General features: G+C 38.6%; 1 protein-coding gene and 1 long non-coding RNA gene across 2 annotated transcripts; both read right to left on the bottom strand.

Moving 5' to 3' along the window:
* Positions 1–1,452: 1,452 nt before the first annotated feature.
* On the bottom strand, positions 1,453–18,701 carry RAB32 (RAB32, member RAS oncogene family). Its single transcript, XM_045544533.1, has 3 exons — positions 18,288–18,701; positions 5,990–6,267; positions 1,453–1,963 (listed from the first exon to the last, which is right to left on the bottom strand). The coding sequence occupies exons 1-3, from the start codon at positions 18,535–18,537 to the stop codon at positions 1,814–1,816; spliced, it is 678 nt and encodes a 225-aa protein (XP_045400489.1). The 5' UTR covers positions 18,538–18,701; the 3' UTR covers positions 1,453–1,813.
* LOC123633350 lies at positions 17,739–18,281 on the bottom strand. Its single transcript, XR_006733581.1, has 2 exons — positions 18,131–18,281; positions 17,739–17,943 (listed from the first exon to the last, which is right to left on the bottom strand). It is a non-coding gene; the product is annotated as an uncharacterized LOC123633350 (long non-coding RNA).
* Positions 18,702–19,132: the final 431 nt, after the last annotated feature.

Below are 19,132 nucleotides of genomic sequence, written 5' to 3'. Positions count from 1 at the left end.
AGCAGACTTTAGTCTCTTTTGGTAACTACTTAGGATAAGTTGTGTATTTCTAACATTTGGGGTTTGGCACCATTTCATATTTATACTGTTGGACTCCAAGATTTAAAAGAGTTGTACTTCATACCCAGAGTAGAAAACATTTTAGAGTATGACACATATATCTTAGAAAGCAAGATTTAATTCAATATTTTAAAAAATTAAAAGGGTTATATTAAGTGATAAGTATTATTTAAATCAGGGTCTTCTGTCATTGCAGAAAATCTGGTTCTATATAGAATACGTGTTTAAAATGGTCAAAGGGTATTTTTTACTTAAATATATAACATATATTTGTGATTTCTAGGCAAGGCTTAGTTTAATTAGAGAGAGCTACATTGTAAGATCCATGGCAACTACTATTTATTAGTAGAACACACTCGGTAGAGGAAATGCACTTCTATGCCAGCTTTTTTTTTTTTTTCCTGTTCCCAAATGCATGGATCTTTCTTACTCAAGTTCACTTAAGTTATAAGACCAATTTGGTCAACATCTCATTTTGCATTAGCTTTGGATTATATCACAAAAACCCTTAAAATTTCTTTGAAAGATACTATGTTGGACCTTTCTTAAGTCATTAAGTTGGACATGATATGATTAAGTCCCTTAAAAATAGAAGGGCAATAAACATTCAAATGCAAGTACAAAAGCAATCCATGTAACCTAAAACATTTGTACTCCCTTAATATTTTGAAATAAAAATATTAAAAAAATAGAAGGCAAAAGTGAACAGTTTTCTAAGGCAGAAAAATATACCCCATATTACCTTTCCAGAACTATATTAATTCAAAAATAAAACATCAGTCAAAATATTTATTTTTTCTTAACTGGGTTAAATGGTAATACAAATATTGTGATTCCGTCTGAAGTTTCTCAGGTATTTACTGTAAATGTCCAAAACACTATATAAAACAATACACGACCTAGTGTCTTTTACAATTCATATACCAGAAACTTAGATTTAATTGTGTGTGTTTTGAAATACATTCTCTCCTTGACCATTACTGTTACAGATATGAAAAACCAGCTCCACTTAGAGAGAAGTGCACCAGTCCAATTAGTCGGACCCTCAGTTACAAACATAAACACACAGGAAGAAGAGAAGAGAGAAAGAACTAGGGAGAAAGAAGAAGAAATGCTCATTTATTTTGTTTTCAAAGGGTAGCAACTGGATCCAGGAGACATCATAGTATAGGTGTGGTATGTTTACTTTTTGAGTAATTTAACGTTTAAGAGGCACCACATCAGCTACAAATGGTCAAATTATATTTAAGGATAACAAATTTACGTAAAGTACAAAAGTTTTGAATAGAAAATTGCTACAGAGAAACTTCAAGCCTTTGTGGCTAACAGAGTATATAAAAACCTCACACAAAAGGGAGGATAGAATACCAAGACAAAAATATAGACTCAAAGTGACCATAAGACTGGAGGTAAGGTTTTATTACCGCCTCGCCCTTACACTAAAAGCTACAACTTGGGAGGAAGTCTTACCAAATCCTCAGGAACTGTCATTCAAAAAGATGTTTAAAAGGATGTAAACATTATCCCCAATATGATGGCAACAACAACAATAGCCTAATTGTCATCTGTTACGTTGCAGAGCCACTGGCAGGGACACTTCTTCAAACGTTCCATTTTCAAATAAGTGTAGGTGCACAGGATGCTGCATTTTGAAGCACCACTGTGGGAAGGGTCACAGCCAGCACATCATCCGCAACTCATTCTCAGGAACTCGCTCAGAACGGAGGCAGGCACGAGAGAAGCAGAAGCCATGTCAGCAACACTGGGATTTGCTCTCTGCTCTCAAGGTCTCTTGATCTAGTTTAATTTTATCCACATCATTGTCTTCATTAGGAAAGCTTTGGTGGTTCTCAAGAATATTCTCCACTAGGAATCGGGTGGCTTCATCTATGTTTATGTTATCCTGTAATGAAGAAATAAAGAATGGGATTACCTCTTAGAATAAAGCATTAAGAGTACTCATGGGAACTTAGGAAACTTTGTCAGAGGAAGCATTAAAAGTACACTAGCTACTATTTTCTTCTTTAATACTAAAGTGTTTGCACATTAAGAGTTCCATGCTCCTGAGTAATGTGGCCATAGAAGGAACCTTCTTCTTTTTACCCAGGATACCCCTTCTTACGTTCCTGTTTTAAACTTTTTGCCAATGAGGTTCAATGAACTATCTTAATGGTTGAAAATCAATCTTAACCCTGTTCTGGGCTACACTCACATAAATGTAGGCACTCAGGCTGACAAATCTCTGTCCTAGAATATCTAGTTCAAGTATTCAGGATACATTGTAAAGAAAAATTTAAAACGGCTCAAACCACATTAAAATATGATAAATATATCATGTCATTTCTCCGTCTCTAAGAACAAATTATTCCTTTTAGTTGTCATGCATAAATTAGCCTGAAACAATGTTGTGAGTGCAATGTTCATTAAGGATACCCTACAGAATCATTAACTGTCACAGCATTTGTGTGACTGAATTACAAGTTGTCATTAAATACATAGTAAGTGACACAGGGCAAAAACGGCTTATTTTTAAAAACTGTTTAACTTTTAATTTTTAAATAATTTCAGATTTACAAAAACATTACAAAAATAGTAAATTTCCTATTTACCATGCACCTATATTTCTCAAATATTAACATCTTAGATAACCAAAGTACAATTATCAAAATCAGGAAATTATATAATAGTATTATGTCAATGTTAATCTATCAACCTTATTCAAATTTCATCAATTAACTTAATGCCCTATTTCTCATCCAGGATCACAAGCTGTATTTTGTTGCCATGTCTCCCTGGTCTTTTTAAATCTGGAACAATTCTTCAGTTTCCTTGCCTTTCATGACCTTGACACACACAGTAACGGCCAGTGAATATCCTTCAATCTGGGTCTGTTTGATGTTTCTTTATCATTAAATCAAGTTATGAATTTTTGGCAATAACAAAACACTAGTGATGTGTCTCTCTTGGTCTATCAGAAAGCACACTTGTTTGAAGTTGTGTCTGCTGGTTTTTCCACTGAAAAGTTGCTATTTTTCCCTTTGTATTTAGTTAGTGCAAATATGTAAATACCCTGTTTCTCACCATACTTTTCCCCACTAATTTTAGCATTGATTAATCCTTCCCTAAAACAATTATTACTGTGGTGTTTAATAGTGAGTTTTTATTTCCATCATTTCTTCTACTTTTATTGATTGGAATTCTGCTGTTAAGAAGAAATTATTTTCTCCCTCATTTATTTATTTATTTGTTTATTCATATTCATGTATTATTATTTTATTCTATGAGTTAAACCCATGAGAATAATTATTTACTTTGTTGCTCAAATTGTCTTAGATTTCTGGAGCTCCTAGAGTAGGTTCCTGACATGTCTTCATCATTTTGTGAGCGCTTCCCTAGTTTCTCGCACCACAAAATTTCTCATGTACATCTTTGCTTTCCTTGTCCCGCCAGCCCTGAAATCAGTCATTTCTCCAGGGATTCTTTCTACTGGAGAATGGAATTAAAAACCAGATTCTGAGTTATCATCGCTTTTAAGTCCGCTCAGAAGACAGAGTTAGTAAACATATGTATGTATACAGATACACATCTACATCTACTTCTTTATGTCTCTGTTATACATATGGATGTGTATATTTGTGTATGTATAAACTCACACAAATATATATTTATATGAAATATTAATTTTAATTAAATTCATACTGATATCTCCAATCCAATCCAACACCTTCTCCCTTATTAGTAATAACTTTCTCAGAAAATAAGCAACCTAGAGGAGCTATGCTATTATACAGGCATTTTTCATGGCATTAACACATGCTTTTTTACCTCTACTCCCAAGATAAGTTTAACTTTAATTCAAGTATGGGTCTTCTAAATGTCCAAGTGTCATTCGGTCCCCACCAGCCCCATTATATCAAATAATTATAAAATTCTCTAACTGCACTTAGAAGCAATTGATTAAGAACAAAAATTCCCGTATGGTAGTATAATTAGTCACAAAGCTTCATATTAGAAATTCATTATTTTCCAGAAAGGTGAAATGATAAAATTCATGAATTTAAAATTCTTTTGGCTATGTCCTCCAGAAATTCAGACTACCATAACTCAAGCAAAAATTAAATTTTAAGTTAGCTGCTGGTCAGCTCAGAAGTGTGGCTATTAGTGACACTTAGGCAGTACACTTCAGGCCTTGACTGTAAAATTTTTAATTATGTTATTCTTTTGGAACATTCCTGCTTTATTACTAAGGAAATTCTGTAGAAGCTGTTTCTGTTGAGTTTGTAGGGAAGCACAGTTCCTACCTGAAACTTTTATTCTTAACCAGTGTTTCCCTTCTCACCTCTACACATAACTCTGTCTATACATATAACAAAACTGATGACTAATACAGTCTCAAGTTACAAGTCACAGGACGTGATCATTTATAAATCTTATATCTGGATTCTGGGGGAAAATTTGGATTTATTACCTGAAAGATTAATTCAAATAAAACCTACAGGGGAATTTTATCTGTAATACACTCCACCAGTATGTATGCTCGCATTAACATTTATATTTACCGCTTCCCCCTTCCCCCTTCCCAACAAAGCTAAGAAGTAAAACAAATCACCCAACAGACATGCAGGGCACACAGAGCAAGTCCAGAGCAAGTCCTTTGCTAAAAGAAGCCTTCCCTTCTGTGATTTCCTCTTTGCGTCAGGCTAAGGGCTCACATAGCACCTCTGGGTTTCATCTATCGTCCACCACTACTTTTTGCCTAAGAGTATACACTCCTGCCTCCAGCAGACATTCTTTTTTCCCAGTGACTCCATCATTGCACAATATATTCAGAGCTGCTCTTTCGTGCAGTCTCTCATTGTTTTGCTTTCATCATTCCAATGGCATCAAATAATCTTTCATTTTACCAGAAAGTAAGCTTCTAGTAAAGCTAAAAGTAACCTGGTAGTAAATCTCTAGAATATGCCAGGTGACTTAACAATGATACAAACGTGTATATACACATACATTTACACATATATATGCATATGTGTGTGTGTGTGTGTGGGTGTGTGTGTGTAGGTGGGTGTGTGAAAGAAATCCAAAGAGCATAACAAAGCTGGAAATGTGTTAAAATTATACCAAATTTATCGCCTACTGCTTGTTATCACAGAATTTCTCAAACATTTCATCATTCTTACGTAAGTCTGATTGTTATTTAACCCTCCTGTGTGAAAGTTCCAATGCACATAACTCCCTCAATATTTTGTACTTACAATTTTCACCTTTGCATTCTTGTATATCTATTAATAGGATAAGATTTTTGAACACCACCTTGGTGGGTTTTTCCCCCCCCTTCAAAAAATATTTATCCACCTTCCCATAATGGATGAAAGAGAAAATTCTCACTCTACTATTCATGAAGAAGCATCCCACAAATGTTGACATTTCCCTGTTGTTCAAATTCTTTCATATGGAGTTAACCTAAAACTCTTCAAACATCATCTGCATAAATCTTCTCTCTGACCTTTTCAATGCCTTCATTGGTCCTGCATGTGACACACATCCTCACAAGGGGCATCTCCCTGTATTTCATTAAGCCTTTCATAAAAATAAAAAATGCTTGTGCTTGACAATACCCGCTTCTACTCCAGTCGCATGAGAAGCACCTCGGTTAAAAACTCAAACTCACAGAAAAGTAATTTGCTTTTTGCTCGAAATAACCACTCATTTTTATTTTAATGTGAAATCTACCCTTTTGTTCACTTCCCCATTAGCCAATTTTGAAAGCAGTCTTGCTGCAGATGGAAAGAAGCTATAACATCTATGCTAGGCTTTGCATTTTCTAGGTTTCCAAACATTGCTCACACAAATCCATCTAAATACTTCTTAGTTACAGCTCAGATTTATGAGCTAAACAGCAGAGCAGACTGACAAACAAAGCAGATCTCACCTTTGCAGAGGTTTCAAACCATCCAGTGAAGCCATGTTCTTTGCAGAATTGGTCCATCTGGGCAGGAGTCTGGCCACCATCCCTATTCTGGTCACATTTGTTAGCTAAGAGGACAGCAGGAATAGGTCTTCCATTTGGAAGATGAACTTTACTATCCAGATCATTTTTCCATTTTAAGACTGCCTCAAACGTGGAACCTCTTGATATATCAAAGACTACAAAAGCACCAACAGCTTCCTTGTAGTATACTCGGGTCATGTTGCCAAACCGCTCCTGCCCTAGAAGTAAATATAAGAGATTAAAAAACTCATAATTCAGGCAGAATCTATATTTAGGTATAACCCCTTTGACCCTAAGAATAATACTATAAATAAATATCTTCCATTCCACAGCAATATAAACTGATGGGACTGAGGACATCCACAGAGAATCATGACCCTAAAGCAGAAGTGGCTGGTAATTTGGTTTGAGTGCACAACTAACTAGTTTTATGTTCTGTGCATGTACGACACATTCTCCATAAACATCAATAGGACAGTATTTCAAGCTACAAATTCTATTGTTTCCTCCTCTTCTCCCCTTGGCCTAAGAGAAGAGAGGTACTAAAGGAAAAAATAAAGCTAGGAGTGGAGGAAGAAGAGACAAGAATAGAAGAAATAAAGCTTGCAGGAAGAAGATAAGTGCAGCGGGAACACACTAGTCAAAAAGATTAGGACTGGACATGAGATAAAGTAGCTCACGTTCTCCACTCATCTGTCCTTTACATCTCTAGCCTACACCCACTTCTGACTCAATATACAAGCTTGCTCCGCTCTAAGAAGCAGACACATGGAAAACTGCCGCTTCAGAACAAAAAGTGGAACAAGTGATGTGTTATTACAAGAAGAATCAATTTCAGAGTTCTTCAAATATCATGGTACTTTTTAAATAATGTAACTTATGTTAAACACTTTGGGGAAAACCTACTGCTTCGTATATTTTATAGGACTTTGCAAAGCATTCTCTTACTATCTGTTGTCATAATAATCTTTGACATACATAGGACCCTTAACTCCATCTGACAGATGACAAAAAGAACTGCCAAAGAAACACTTGGCCAAGATTACGGTGGCACTGACTAAAGAAGACAGAACTAGAACCCAGGACTTCTGACCCCGATGTGCCTATGGAAATATGACACTAGCCATTCTGAACAATCTTATAGGTGTCATGACTTCTAATGCTTATACTTTTGGGTCATCAAATTGCTGACTAGAGCGTGAAGGAAAAAATGACTGGCAATCAATGCAATGAGTAGTTGCAACAGAGACAAAGTAGCCTACAAAACCTGAAATATTTGCTATTAGGCCCTTTACAGAAAAAGTTACTGATTTCTATTCTAGGAAGCTAGGGATATTCTACATTTTGAACTGGAAGTGCTATATGAAAATTCATGAAGATATTTATTAGCGTCTGTGCATATAAGTTATACTACAAGTTCAAAAAAACTGCAAAATGTCAGATAAGCCCTGCATATATGTCAGCTAGGAGTATTAAGTGCTCAATAAGTTTATTGCGGGATCACCTTTTGCAACAACTTGGATGGAATTAGAGACCATTATCCTAAGTGAAGTATCTAAATAATGGAAAAACAAATACCACATGTACTCAGTAGCAAATTGGAACTGACTGATGAACACACATGTGCACAGGGAGGGAAGTAAAGCTCAATGGAAATCAAGCAGGGCTGGGGGAGAAGATGGGCGAAAACTTATTTAACAGGTACAATGAACACTATCTGGGTGACAGGCACACTTTTAACCTTGACTCAATCATTACAAAAGCGATCCATGTAACCAAAAGCATTTTTACCCCTGTAACACTTTGAAATAAAAAAATAAGTTTATTGCATGATGAAAGCTTGAGTATGCTTTTTAAAGATGGTACCAATTAAACATGGCAAAGCCTTAAACTATTAGCTAATTATGTGCTGTACTTTGAATGGTGAAAACAGATTTGCAGAGGAAAAGAAACTTGATGAAAGCTCACCTGTACTAGGGAATCAAAATACCAAGCACCCAACATTCAGGCAACCCCAGGCAAGAAATTTTTTCTACTTAAATATGCTGATTGGCCTTAGAGCTCTTTGGGGACTACCTAAGACCCTCCCAGCTCTAACACTGACATTTTGGCTTCCTGTGTTATAACTTTAGTGTTATACTTGTTTTCTACATATTCTGCAATCACAGAATCCAGACAGCAATTGGAATCAAATGTAAATGATCCAGCATCAAAAGGCAGAGACCTTACATTTAGGGACATAGCTTATTTTCTAAATGTAGAGTAAAATACACTTCCTATTTTAATGAGTTTATAATCTCTTTTTAAAAAATTCCAAACTAATCCATTAGTGTTTTGGAGATATTCCCTAATTGGTAAAGCAAGTAAAAAAATATAAATTTCTAAAACACATGAAGTTTAATTAGGGAATGGGAAAAGATTAAAATGAATTCATTTAAAATCACACTTTTAACATAAAATTAAGAGTTACTCTCCAGAAACCTAATCGGCTATAACCTAGATTTAACTCTATTTTTTCAAAAGTTTACAATGCATAGATATACTAAGCTCTTCCAGTTGTTAAACTTGACTTTCTATTGCTACCCTAGTAAGAGTTGTCCCATATCTTTGCTATGATTTCTCCCTGGGTAATGCTAGCTACTCCTTTACTATTTTCTAAAGCAAAGAACTCCAGGAGAAAACATTACTAATATTTATGAATATACTATTCTCCTGCACTTCTAAATGCATGGAGGATTACACTTCTCTGCCCCTCCAAGGAGAAGCCATGAGACTAGCCTTGGTCAAGGAAATGTGAACAGAAACATTGCTTCTGAGCAGCATCACATAGGTGCCAGTGTCTTTGTCCTGCCGCAGCAAAGTTGAATCCTGATCCTGACTTTGAGATGACAGTTTCATGAGATGGTGGACTCTGCTAGCCCAGGTCTTCAGGTGACTCCAGTAAGAAACCACCCTCACACCCACTGCCACCACCCCAACTCCCACACTCCACTATGAACATCTAGCAAAAGTGAGACATAATTATTTTAAGCCACTAAGATTTTTAATGTTGTTTGGCACCCCAACAGAACCTAGCCTATTCTGACTGGTACAACTCCCAAATGTCTTTTTAGCTTTTCTTTTCTCTTCTCATGTCTTTTGAAAACTCTAGATCTGATATCTACTAAAAAATTTATTAGGTTCCTTTTATGTAATATAAGAGGTACTATGCTAAACACTGATGAAAATAATGAAACAATGAATATGATTTCCTCTCCTAAGGAGCTCACAGTCTATTTGAGGAAATGGGCAAACTGACACCACATGTATTAGGCGTAATCAGAGATAGCCAGAGTATATCATGGTACCCAACAAGAGGACACCACTCATTGAGATATATATGCATAAGCAAATCTTGACTAGTCTTTTCTCAAGGTATACTATGAAGAGAGGCCACTCAAATATTTATTCATGGTGAAACTATAGTATCTTCCTTCCTAAGTTATCTTTATTCCCATACTTTCAGCGTTCACGTTGGATGCAGCAGTGCACATAGCACATGTCCAGGGAGCCTGGCCGGAGGCTGTGTTCACCATCAATAATTAAACAGCTTCATGTATAACTTCTAGATGCCAATTTCCCAACTGTGCTCTGAGTCATCCCCCTTAGAATTATGCATTCTATGACTTCCCCTTTCACAACACACCAGGACTCAGCTCTTCATAGTTTTAAAAAAGGGCTAAGGATCAAACAAACTGGAAAGACTTTGACATTCCAAACTTTAATTGCATTGAAATCTATAGAATATTTTAATTTTTTTAAAGACAAAATACATAAACAAGATACTTTGTGATGCAGCCAGACATTTTAAGTTCAGTCTGTAAAGTCTTTGTTATTCTGTGATTCTACTTTCCACAAATACATAAATAAAATGGAGGCAAAAAATGCCCTGCTGAATGTTCTGGGTTGTGTCTCATGACAGGAGAAGGCTCGGTAGAGAAGGAAGTCTGTAGTTATTAAATACAAAAACAAGCTGCATAAGTTTTGCTTCATGGGGGAGGGTGTATGCAGAGTTAAGGCTTGCAGCAGTATAGAAATTCATCAAAACCTGGAAGATCTTCCTCTTAATAGGTCTGTAGGCTAGTTTAGACTAGTACAGGAAAAACTCTAGGCAATACTGACTTCTTTGACCAGTGCTGCAATAGTCATTACTCATCATAACTGAGAGGCACCCAAAATCATCTAGTCTAACCTCTTATTTTATAGATGAGAAAATAAAGTCCCAGGGAGATGAGATTACTGAAACTTCCTAGGTTGACTTGCTTTCTAATGTGCTGTCTAATCTGTTAGCCAAGTATTTGCTGAAGTATCCATCCCTCATGTGTCTCTGTGTTTCCAAATAAATCCTTAGCAGTACCAATAGCCTAAGAGTGATTTTCCCTAAGGATAGCACAGTCCTGCTACAAAAGTTGTACCCCCTTCTCTAAGTTACCTAATGCTTTACCATAGGAGTCAAGGGAAGATCCCCTACTGCTGAGTGCATCAGTCATCCTGACACTAGAGGCAGCCTTTGTCATCCACATTGCTGTTGGCATATCACCAGCACAGTCCAAATGACTGCAAAAATGTTTCATCCTTTAAATCTGTGGTCCCCAACCCCCAGGCCACAGCCAGTATCCATCAGTGGCCTGTTAGGAACCGGGCCACGTATCACAGCCTGAGCTCCACCCCACCCTGCCCCACCCCCCAGTCCACATCCCCATCAGAAGAATTAATTGCCTTACATGAAACTAGTCCCTAGGGCCAAAAAGGTTGGGGACCACTGCTTTAAACAATGTGTTACTTCTCTAGAAGAAGGAAACTATTATAACTTAATATCTTGGCAATTAGAAAGGAGAAAAAGAAAACAGTGCTAGTCATACAGGCTAAAAGATATTTAAAGATTCACACAATCTCTTAACATACCCAAATGAATGGACCTTAAAGTATGTACACATGTTGGCAAAAGATTAAAATGTTTATCTTAATTTTGGTGTACCCAACACTAATGACATTGAAAAGGAGTTGAAACAACAAATTTAGTATGTTTCCAAGAATATGCATTGCCATTAAGTTAAAGAAAAAACACAAAATAGTTTGCCTTATATCTTTGTATCTAATGAAAATTCTCAAAACGACAGTATTTCTCTTTAGATTTGAAAAGAGAAGTACTAAATTCTGAACTGCTACCAGAAACACAATCTAAGGACACTTTCTCTTGTGAATTTCATCATTGGTTTTGCTTAGTTTTTTAATGTTTGTATCCACATTTTATATTTACTTTTGATAAGTAGTCTAAATGTCTCTTTTAATATTAGTTGAAACTCAAAATATAAATTTCACAACTGAAAAGAAATAAAAACAATAGGAAAAAACAGTGCTTAGTTTTCCAAGTACAAATGCTTACCTTTTTCCCATCCGCTAAAAATCACCAAGCTACATATTCTTACTCAAGGTGATTTGAGTTTCTAATTAGTACATGTTAAGTCTTTGAAAGAAAAACCCTTAAATATCATTGCACAATTCAGAGATTAAATGCTCCTAGCAAGCTAAAGCTCATCATTGGTCTTAAGATGATAATTTTTTTATCCATTAAAATTTTTATAACTTAATACAGGTAATACTGTGATATCATGATGAATCCTTGGTTTTATATACAAGAGGATACAATATGTAGGCACATAGGCCTTACTATTTTTAGGGTATCAACTCAATGAGTCATTATACTTTATCAAGCCATTCTAAACTTGCCTGAGCATTACACTTTAACATGCTGAAATTATAAGCACTTTTAAAAGTAAAACAATTTATTACATTAAACAACTACCATAACACTAACCATAACGCAGTTTAAAAACAGACTGTACTACTAGCTGCCTACTCCCACTCCTCCACCCACTAGCTTGCACAATTTTACACAAAACCAGTGGCTGTATTAACCTCAGATAAAACTATATGGCATCAAAGCAGTACCATCTGAGTTTGAATTTCATAGTTTAATACTACACTGTTTAAAAGATAAAAGGAGTCACATGATTTTACACAATTCTATTAATTTATCTAGTTTTCCTTTCTCTCAGATGTAAGATGAGAGGGAGACAGTAAAACATAGCAGTTAAACCTTTGGAGTCAGAAATATCTGGATCTATGCTTGAACTCTGCAAGCTATACGTATACAGACCTCAGGCAAATCCATTAACCTTTCTGAGACTCAGCTTACTCATTTTTAAACTGGGAATAAGTCCTATTTCTCCAGATTATTAAGTACAAATGAGAATGAAAGTAAAGAGAATGAAAGGGACTAGAAAACAGCTTTTAACAAATGTCAAGTACAGGAGGGTCAATGACCAAAAGTTTCCAACTCAAAGATTCTATACTTACATCTGGAAATGTGCTTCAATTTAGAATAATACATATGATAGGTAAAGATATGCAAAGTTGCTACTTAAATCACATAAAAAGCACCATTTTTGCTTATTCACCACTTTTTGAGATTGAGATTAAATAAACCTGTTTGTCAAGTGAAAGGGTAACAAAACTGAATGAAGAAAAAATAGGAAAATACCTAAAAGGAAAATAAACAAACTGCTTTTGAGATGTTAGCAACAGTATCACCAAGCAGTTTTTTTCAAAATTACCTTTTCCCAGGTATGTGACAATTCTGATGGATTTTACTCCTTTTGCTAATTTGAAACAGCTGGGCTTTCGTGGTATTGTGGGTAATATCTAACATCTGTCTTATTCAACTATTTACATCTTCTGTGGTGACTATAAAAGGGGCAGCTAACTTTAATGAATTTAAATTAGGAATTCAAATAAAAATATCTTATTGATTTGTCTCCAAAGTTGAAAGTCTTACAAGTGTGAGATATTGGGCTTTTCCCTTTTCAACAAATGTATTCAACAAGAGAGAAAAAATATACTGTCTCCGTCTTGTAAATTACTCTTGTATCCATACACTATGCTGAAGGAGAGGTTCCTGAAACAGCCACACAGATGGGGAGGTGATGCCACCTCCTCATATGAAATTGAGAAAGGAACTTAAGGGTCATGGAAGGTATGAGTGAGTGGGAACAGTGGGAGGTGTGTCTAGCTAAGTGGAGAACTCTTGGAGTGTCGCGAGAAGAGTGTGTCCGCAGGGTGTTGCAAAGCCAAGTACAAAACGACGATTCTCAATTTTAGTATAAATCAGAATCACCGCCTATGATACTTGATAGATTGAGTATTTCCAAGCCCTTCCTCTAGGAATTCTGATTTGGTGTAGGTATGGAGGATTGCTAGTTGTCTATCCCAACATTCCTTTACAGAATCTCATTTGGGGAGGCAATGTGCACAGATTAAGTTAAAAGCCCTAGAATTTCTAGCTGCTCTTGCAGCTAGGCATGTCTATTTGATTGGATCACAGAGACCAAAAATATAGCCTAGGAATAGCTGAGGGGTGAAATGTCAGCCTAAGTCCATGAAGATTTTTTGGTGCAGCTCACCAGTCTTGGACTGCCCAACTATAAGCTTTATATGTGAGACAATTAACTTTCTCCTTCCTAAACCATGATGTATGTCAGATGGTGCCAAATCTACTGATTCTATCGATGTTAAAGAATTTTCATTTAAAGCACCTCAGGTGATTCTGATGAAGGAGGCTCCAAATAATCACACTAAAAAAACTTTACATATTTACCTTAATATCAAGAAGCAATCAAAAACCACTGCAGAAGATCCTTAAGGAACATATCTAGATAAAAATGAGTGAAAGAGAAGGGAAGAAGAGAGTATGAGGTTGTCTGTTAGTTAGAAAGACCCTCTTAGATCATTAAATGAAATCCCTGCCATCCATTCATTTTCATGTGGTTCTAACTCTCTGTAAAGAACAGTGAAGGAACTACATGTTTCTAGCCTACTCAATCACAAAAAGTACAAAAATCTTTTGAAAATATAACTGAATAGAATTCTGAAGCAACTTTTCCTTGATCTTTTGTCTCACCCTCCAGAAGTCTCCCCACAGTTATTTGTATGCTTTTCACCATCCAAGAGAAGATCTCTACAGCCATAAGACAACTTAAACTTGTTGACTTAGCCCACTCTCTATTACTAAAGTGTTGATTAAGTGTGAAATCCTCACTATTTTAAGGATATGCTATCCCTGGGCTATAAATCTGAAACCTTCATATTTTCCTTCTATGGAAGAATACTTTATATCATGTTTCAACCTATTTTAGTGAGTGCCTGGGAATATGTATTAATCATGCCTTTTATTTTCTGTATTTCATGATTCTTTGACATACTGTGGCCTTGCAGGCCTGGGGAAGAACTGCCCTTCCCAGTGTTAGCTAATTTCTAGAGAAAGCCAAACCTGCCTTGGAGTGCACCTTTGATACGCAAACCAACCAATCCTGAGTCCATGTCCTCCCATCTGCCTCCTGGCATTAGGCTCCTGCTATCTGGGATGCTATCCTCCTGCCCTAAATCACCTCAGGGCCAGGTACCAGACAATTAGAGATCACGCCTACAGCCCAGAGCCCACTGAAATTATTCAAATTAGCCAATCCTAAACTTGCTTAGCTTGCCTAGCCTACTTCACCTATTCCTTCCATGAATTCCTCTTGCTCCTGTCTCATGACCAACCGTGATGATTTTCCCTGCGGCATGGTGGGGTGTGGTGTGCTCCCACTCTTGGGAACTGTGAGCAATGAATCTCTTTCAATGGCAATCATCTCCTGACCTGTTGGCCTCATCATAACCTGAATAAAAACACAATCCTGGGTATATTTTCAAACAGTGTGAGAGTCACTGAAAATTCTGTATTGAAAGCTTAAGAAAATTGAAAGCACAGAATAACATATATTAATACATGACTAATTTAGGGATAACCAGAACATTTGAAAATTTAGAAAATAATTTGTGCTACTCTTTTGAAACCAGTAAGTCAAAAACTAGCTATATTAAAAGCTTACTATTTTCCTATCTCAGAGTCATGAAAGCTGTCTCCATACAGTGCCATTGGGTATCAGTGTTTTCTTGGTCAAGTTACTACACCTCTCTCTGCATTTAAACTATAGGATCTCTAAAAGCCTGTAATTCATTCAACCCAAAAGGTAGGATCATTAGGCAAATAGCTGGTAGCAAAGGCAAGTTTTAGAACTTCCTATCAGTGCTGGACTATCTCTACCACTAACCTGAGCCACTTTCAGCTTACCTAGGCTAACTAAGGCAACTAAGGATGGTAACATATCAAAAGGGAAAGGCCATAGGCATATCATTATCAGAGGAATTCCCATATGCAGGAATACAAACACACTGTTACACTGACCAAAAGGCTGCCTGAGCAATTGTGAATGCACAGCCTAGACTATGCACCCAAGGGAGACTCGGGACCCCAGGAACTGTGAAAGATTTAAAGATGTAAAATGGGACAGTAGGCTTTGCTTGTGATTCAGCACAACAATGGAGCTTGAATAAGGCTGAGGATGGCAAGCCCGTACAAGAGTCAGATTACCCATATGTAATAGAAACACCTTCTACGTGAGTTCGTATGTAATTAGCCACCAATAAACACCAGGAAACTTACTGTAGTATTCTGTGTTTAAGACAGAGACCACAAATAACTACACAACAAGCTTACCATAAAGAGTACACCAAATACTACTTTATGCAAAGCATTAAAAGGAAGATCAGAGACATCTCTTGCTATATCTTAATTTACTGTGCATTTATTAAGATCTCTTCAAAATTATATCAAAGACTTCAATATTTTAGTCTATTTCAGTTATGTTTTGAGCAGCAGTCTCAAAGCCGGTATGAATTAAGAGACTGCAATTATCTTACACCAAAATTGCATTAAACTCCCTCTGTATTTTAAAGCAAGATTCCTTCAATGACATAAGAAAAGATTCATTAAGGCCTATACCTGAGAATCACATGGTTCTTAACTTGAAGAGTTTAGCTAAATCTGCTTGGCTATATTTACAGAAAACATTCAACATTTCTAGCCTATCACACTTGACAAAACCTTCTAGGATAAAGATTGTTGACATAATTTCTTTACTGCCTTGCCCACCACTAAAGCGGAAAAAGAAAGAAAATAAAATCTAACTAGTAACAATATCACCACACCTTAAGTTAGTCATAGCAAGTGGCCAGCTCCACCTACTGTTTTGCAATCAAGGAATATTTCTATTCTTTGAGAATTAAATATAATCCAACTTTGTTACTACATAAGGCAAATATGTTTAGCCATGGGGGAAATTTTTGGAGCAGCCTTCAGTTTGCCTTCACTACGTCATTACTACTTAATTCAAATGGTATGAACCAGGATTCACAAGTAGCTCAAACGTTCAAACCAAACATAATGATGTAGCTCCCCATACCTTAGACTAAAACTAAGCTATTTCTGTCTCTCAATTTCTGTATATTAAGATTCCATCTCTGGAAATCTTACTTATAAGGTGAGCCTAATAATTTCTAATTACCTCATAAGTTTACCTCTTACTTTAATTGCTGGCATGTACTTGCTGAATGGTACAACAGTACCTGCTACAGTATCTGACATCCAGAAATCCCTTCTGGAGATCTTAAAATTCTGCTTTCCTTCCTGGCAAAGCTCAAGCTTTGGATTTAGTCAAAAGTGCAAGGATATCTCGGCTAGCCAGATGTATACCAGATTCTGATAAAGATTGGATATGTCCCCTTCCTGCCTATTGAGGCCTGTTAAAGAATGAAAAAAGAAGAGGTGATATCCAGGAAGAAAACTTACTCCTGCTCTTGTTTTGTCAAGTCTCTAAATACTTCGAAGCTTAACAACACACTGTTCCACAAAAATCTAGTTATTCACAGTTACCCACCTACAGTGGGACACAATTGTAATTTTATAGCTAAATACTATAATAGTTTACCAAAAAAGACAAAGTCAACCACCCTTGTAAGCAGGGCTTTAAAATCACCTTTGTGGAAATCCTCAGCTACACTGAAGATTCCTGAAAGTTGACTGTCAAATGGTAAAGCAAACTTTAGAATCCATGACTTTGTCAAGAAGCAGTAATACTGTTCCTTAGTGTTCTGTGCAACCGCAGGAAGTGTTTCGAAAAAGCCTCTGGCTTCGAAAGATGACTTTTCAAACGAACTTTTGGTTTTTGATAACCAAAAAAAAAAAAAAAAATTGAGCCCAAGGCTGATTACCCTTTCTCTGAAGCTCTGATGTGCATAAATTTATTCTCATATCTGAGGTAGAGAAATCTGGTCTTAAATGAATGAGTTATAGATTACAATTCTTCAGTACTCTCTCACGTAACAAGATATAAATGAAAAGAGCACTACTTAGCAGATAGTAGATGCGGGCCCCACCCTCCCACGCTCTGCTACCAGCAGGGTATACACGGGTTTCAGTGTAGGGTCTGTAGGATGAAGGGTGGCCCATGGTGCCCTCCAACCCTAAACCAGCTCCCACTGGAATGCTCTACTGCAGACTCAGTTTCTTCACACGTGCAATGATTGAGCAGGGTAATTTTTGGTACCATTTCCATAATTAACCTTTCCAAAAGTTAGCATCTTTTTAAATGCCCACATCCCACCCACCACACCAGCCAGAGTTCAGATGCTCATAAATTAGAGCAAAAAGTATACCCCCTCAAAGAGATCAATTCTTCTGTTCCAGAATGACAAATGAAAGCAGCAGATGTCAGAGAAACAATGTATTTGGGGCGGGGCGAGGGGGCCAAATAGGGCTAGGTGTTGGCTTAGGGAGGGAGCCAGGAAAGAGTTTCAGAAAAGCTTTCCCAAATCTTCGCCTGGTGACCTGGCTTCACAAGAGAGCAAGTATTTGTGGAATGGAGTTTCCCTCACAAAGGCGGGTCTCAGAGCCAATCCCAGTGATGAAAAATGACCTGAAAAGGAATCTGGCTTTTGATCTTGGTTGTGTCACTAACCAGGACTGCAACTTTGGGGAAGTCATCCAGTCACTCTGAACTTCAGTTAAGGCTAAATGAGAGCAGCCACCCCAAGTCTTCCCGTTATATTATAAACTTGTCATTCAGAGTTCCGACTTCTGGAAAGGCCCGGTGGCTTCCTCACCTCCTGTCAGGAGAGAGCGAGCATCCATCCGCACCTCGCCTTTCCATTCGGCCTCTCCCAAACGGACACCTCAGGCAGAGGAGGGAAAGAAGGAAGGAGGCAGAGAGGAGCCGGCGGCCCAGGCTCTGAAGGTGGGAAGGTTGGTGGCCGCGCTTACCCGCGATGTCCCACAGCTGCAGGCGCACCAGCGTCCTGCTGTCCCAGTTGAGGACCTTGAGGGCGAAGTCCACCCCGATGGTGGCCCGGTAGTGCTGCGAGAAGAGCTGGTGGACATAGCGCTTGATGATGCTGGTCTTGCCCACGCCGAGCTCGCCAATGACCAGCACCTTGAAGAGGTGCTCGCGGGTCTCGGGGGCGGCGACGGCGGCCGCCCCCCGGCCCGGGTCCCCGGCTCCCCCGCCGGCCATGGGCGCCGCGGCTCTGCGACGAGCTCGGGCTACGCGCCGCCCCCAAGCCGCCCGCGCTCCCCGCCGGAGGCCGCAGACACTCCCCCGAGGCCGCCCGGCTTCCTCCGCGCCGCCGCCGCCGCCGCCGCCTGACTGGTCACAGGACCCGGAACCCGCGGGCACCCGCGGCCTGGGCGGGGCCGGGGCGGGGCCGGGGTCGGCCGGGGAGGCCCCGCGCGAGGCCGCTCCGGGAGCCGCCTGGGTCCGCCAGGCCCGGCCAAGCCGCCGCCACTTCCTCTCCGGGGCGTCCCCTGCCGGCCGGCGCGGCGCGGAGGGAGGCCCGGCCGCCCCCTGGCGGGCCCCGGAGGCTCCCGGTGGCCCGAAAAGGCGCCGAAGCCCCTCAGCCAGTGGGCCCGGCCCGGGCTTGGGGGTGCTCGGCCCCCGCCCGCCCTGGCCTGCAGGCTGCGGGCCTGGGAATCAACCTCCCTCCGCGTTCGGCCCGGAGGGAGTTCAGCAGCGGGAGGCCTCGTCTTCGTGTCCAGCACACTCTAGGCGTGAGAGGGGGACGCAGAATGACTCTGGATTAACTAAGGGTATTTGTCTCAATCAAATGTTT

Source organism: Lemur catta, chromosome 2 (genome assembly GCF_020740605.2).
Source record: "Lemur catta isolate mLemCat1 chromosome 2, mLemCat1.pri, whole genome shotgun sequence".
Lineage (NCBI taxonomy): Eukaryota > Metazoa > Chordata > Mammalia > Primates > Lemuridae > Lemur > Lemur catta.
The sequence above is the reverse complement of the archived record's forward strand: the minus strand, read 5'-3'. Positions and strand labels throughout refer to the sequence as shown.

Excerpts from the sequence above, each read along its gene's own strand:
- RAB32 (XM_045544533.1), bottom strand. The coding sequence starts at position 18,537 with ATGGCCGGCGGGGGAGCCGGGGACCCGGGCCGGGGGGCGGCCGCCGTC. Across the intron at positions 6,268-18,287 it reads GCAGCTGTGGGACATCGCGG|GGCAGGAGCGGTTTGGCAAC; the intron begins GTAAGCGCGGCC and ends ATTTACTTCTAG. Across the intron at positions 1,964-5,989 it reads GGTTTGAAACCTCTGCAAAG|GATAACATAAACATAGATGA; the intron begins GTGAGATCTGCT and ends TCTTCATTACAG.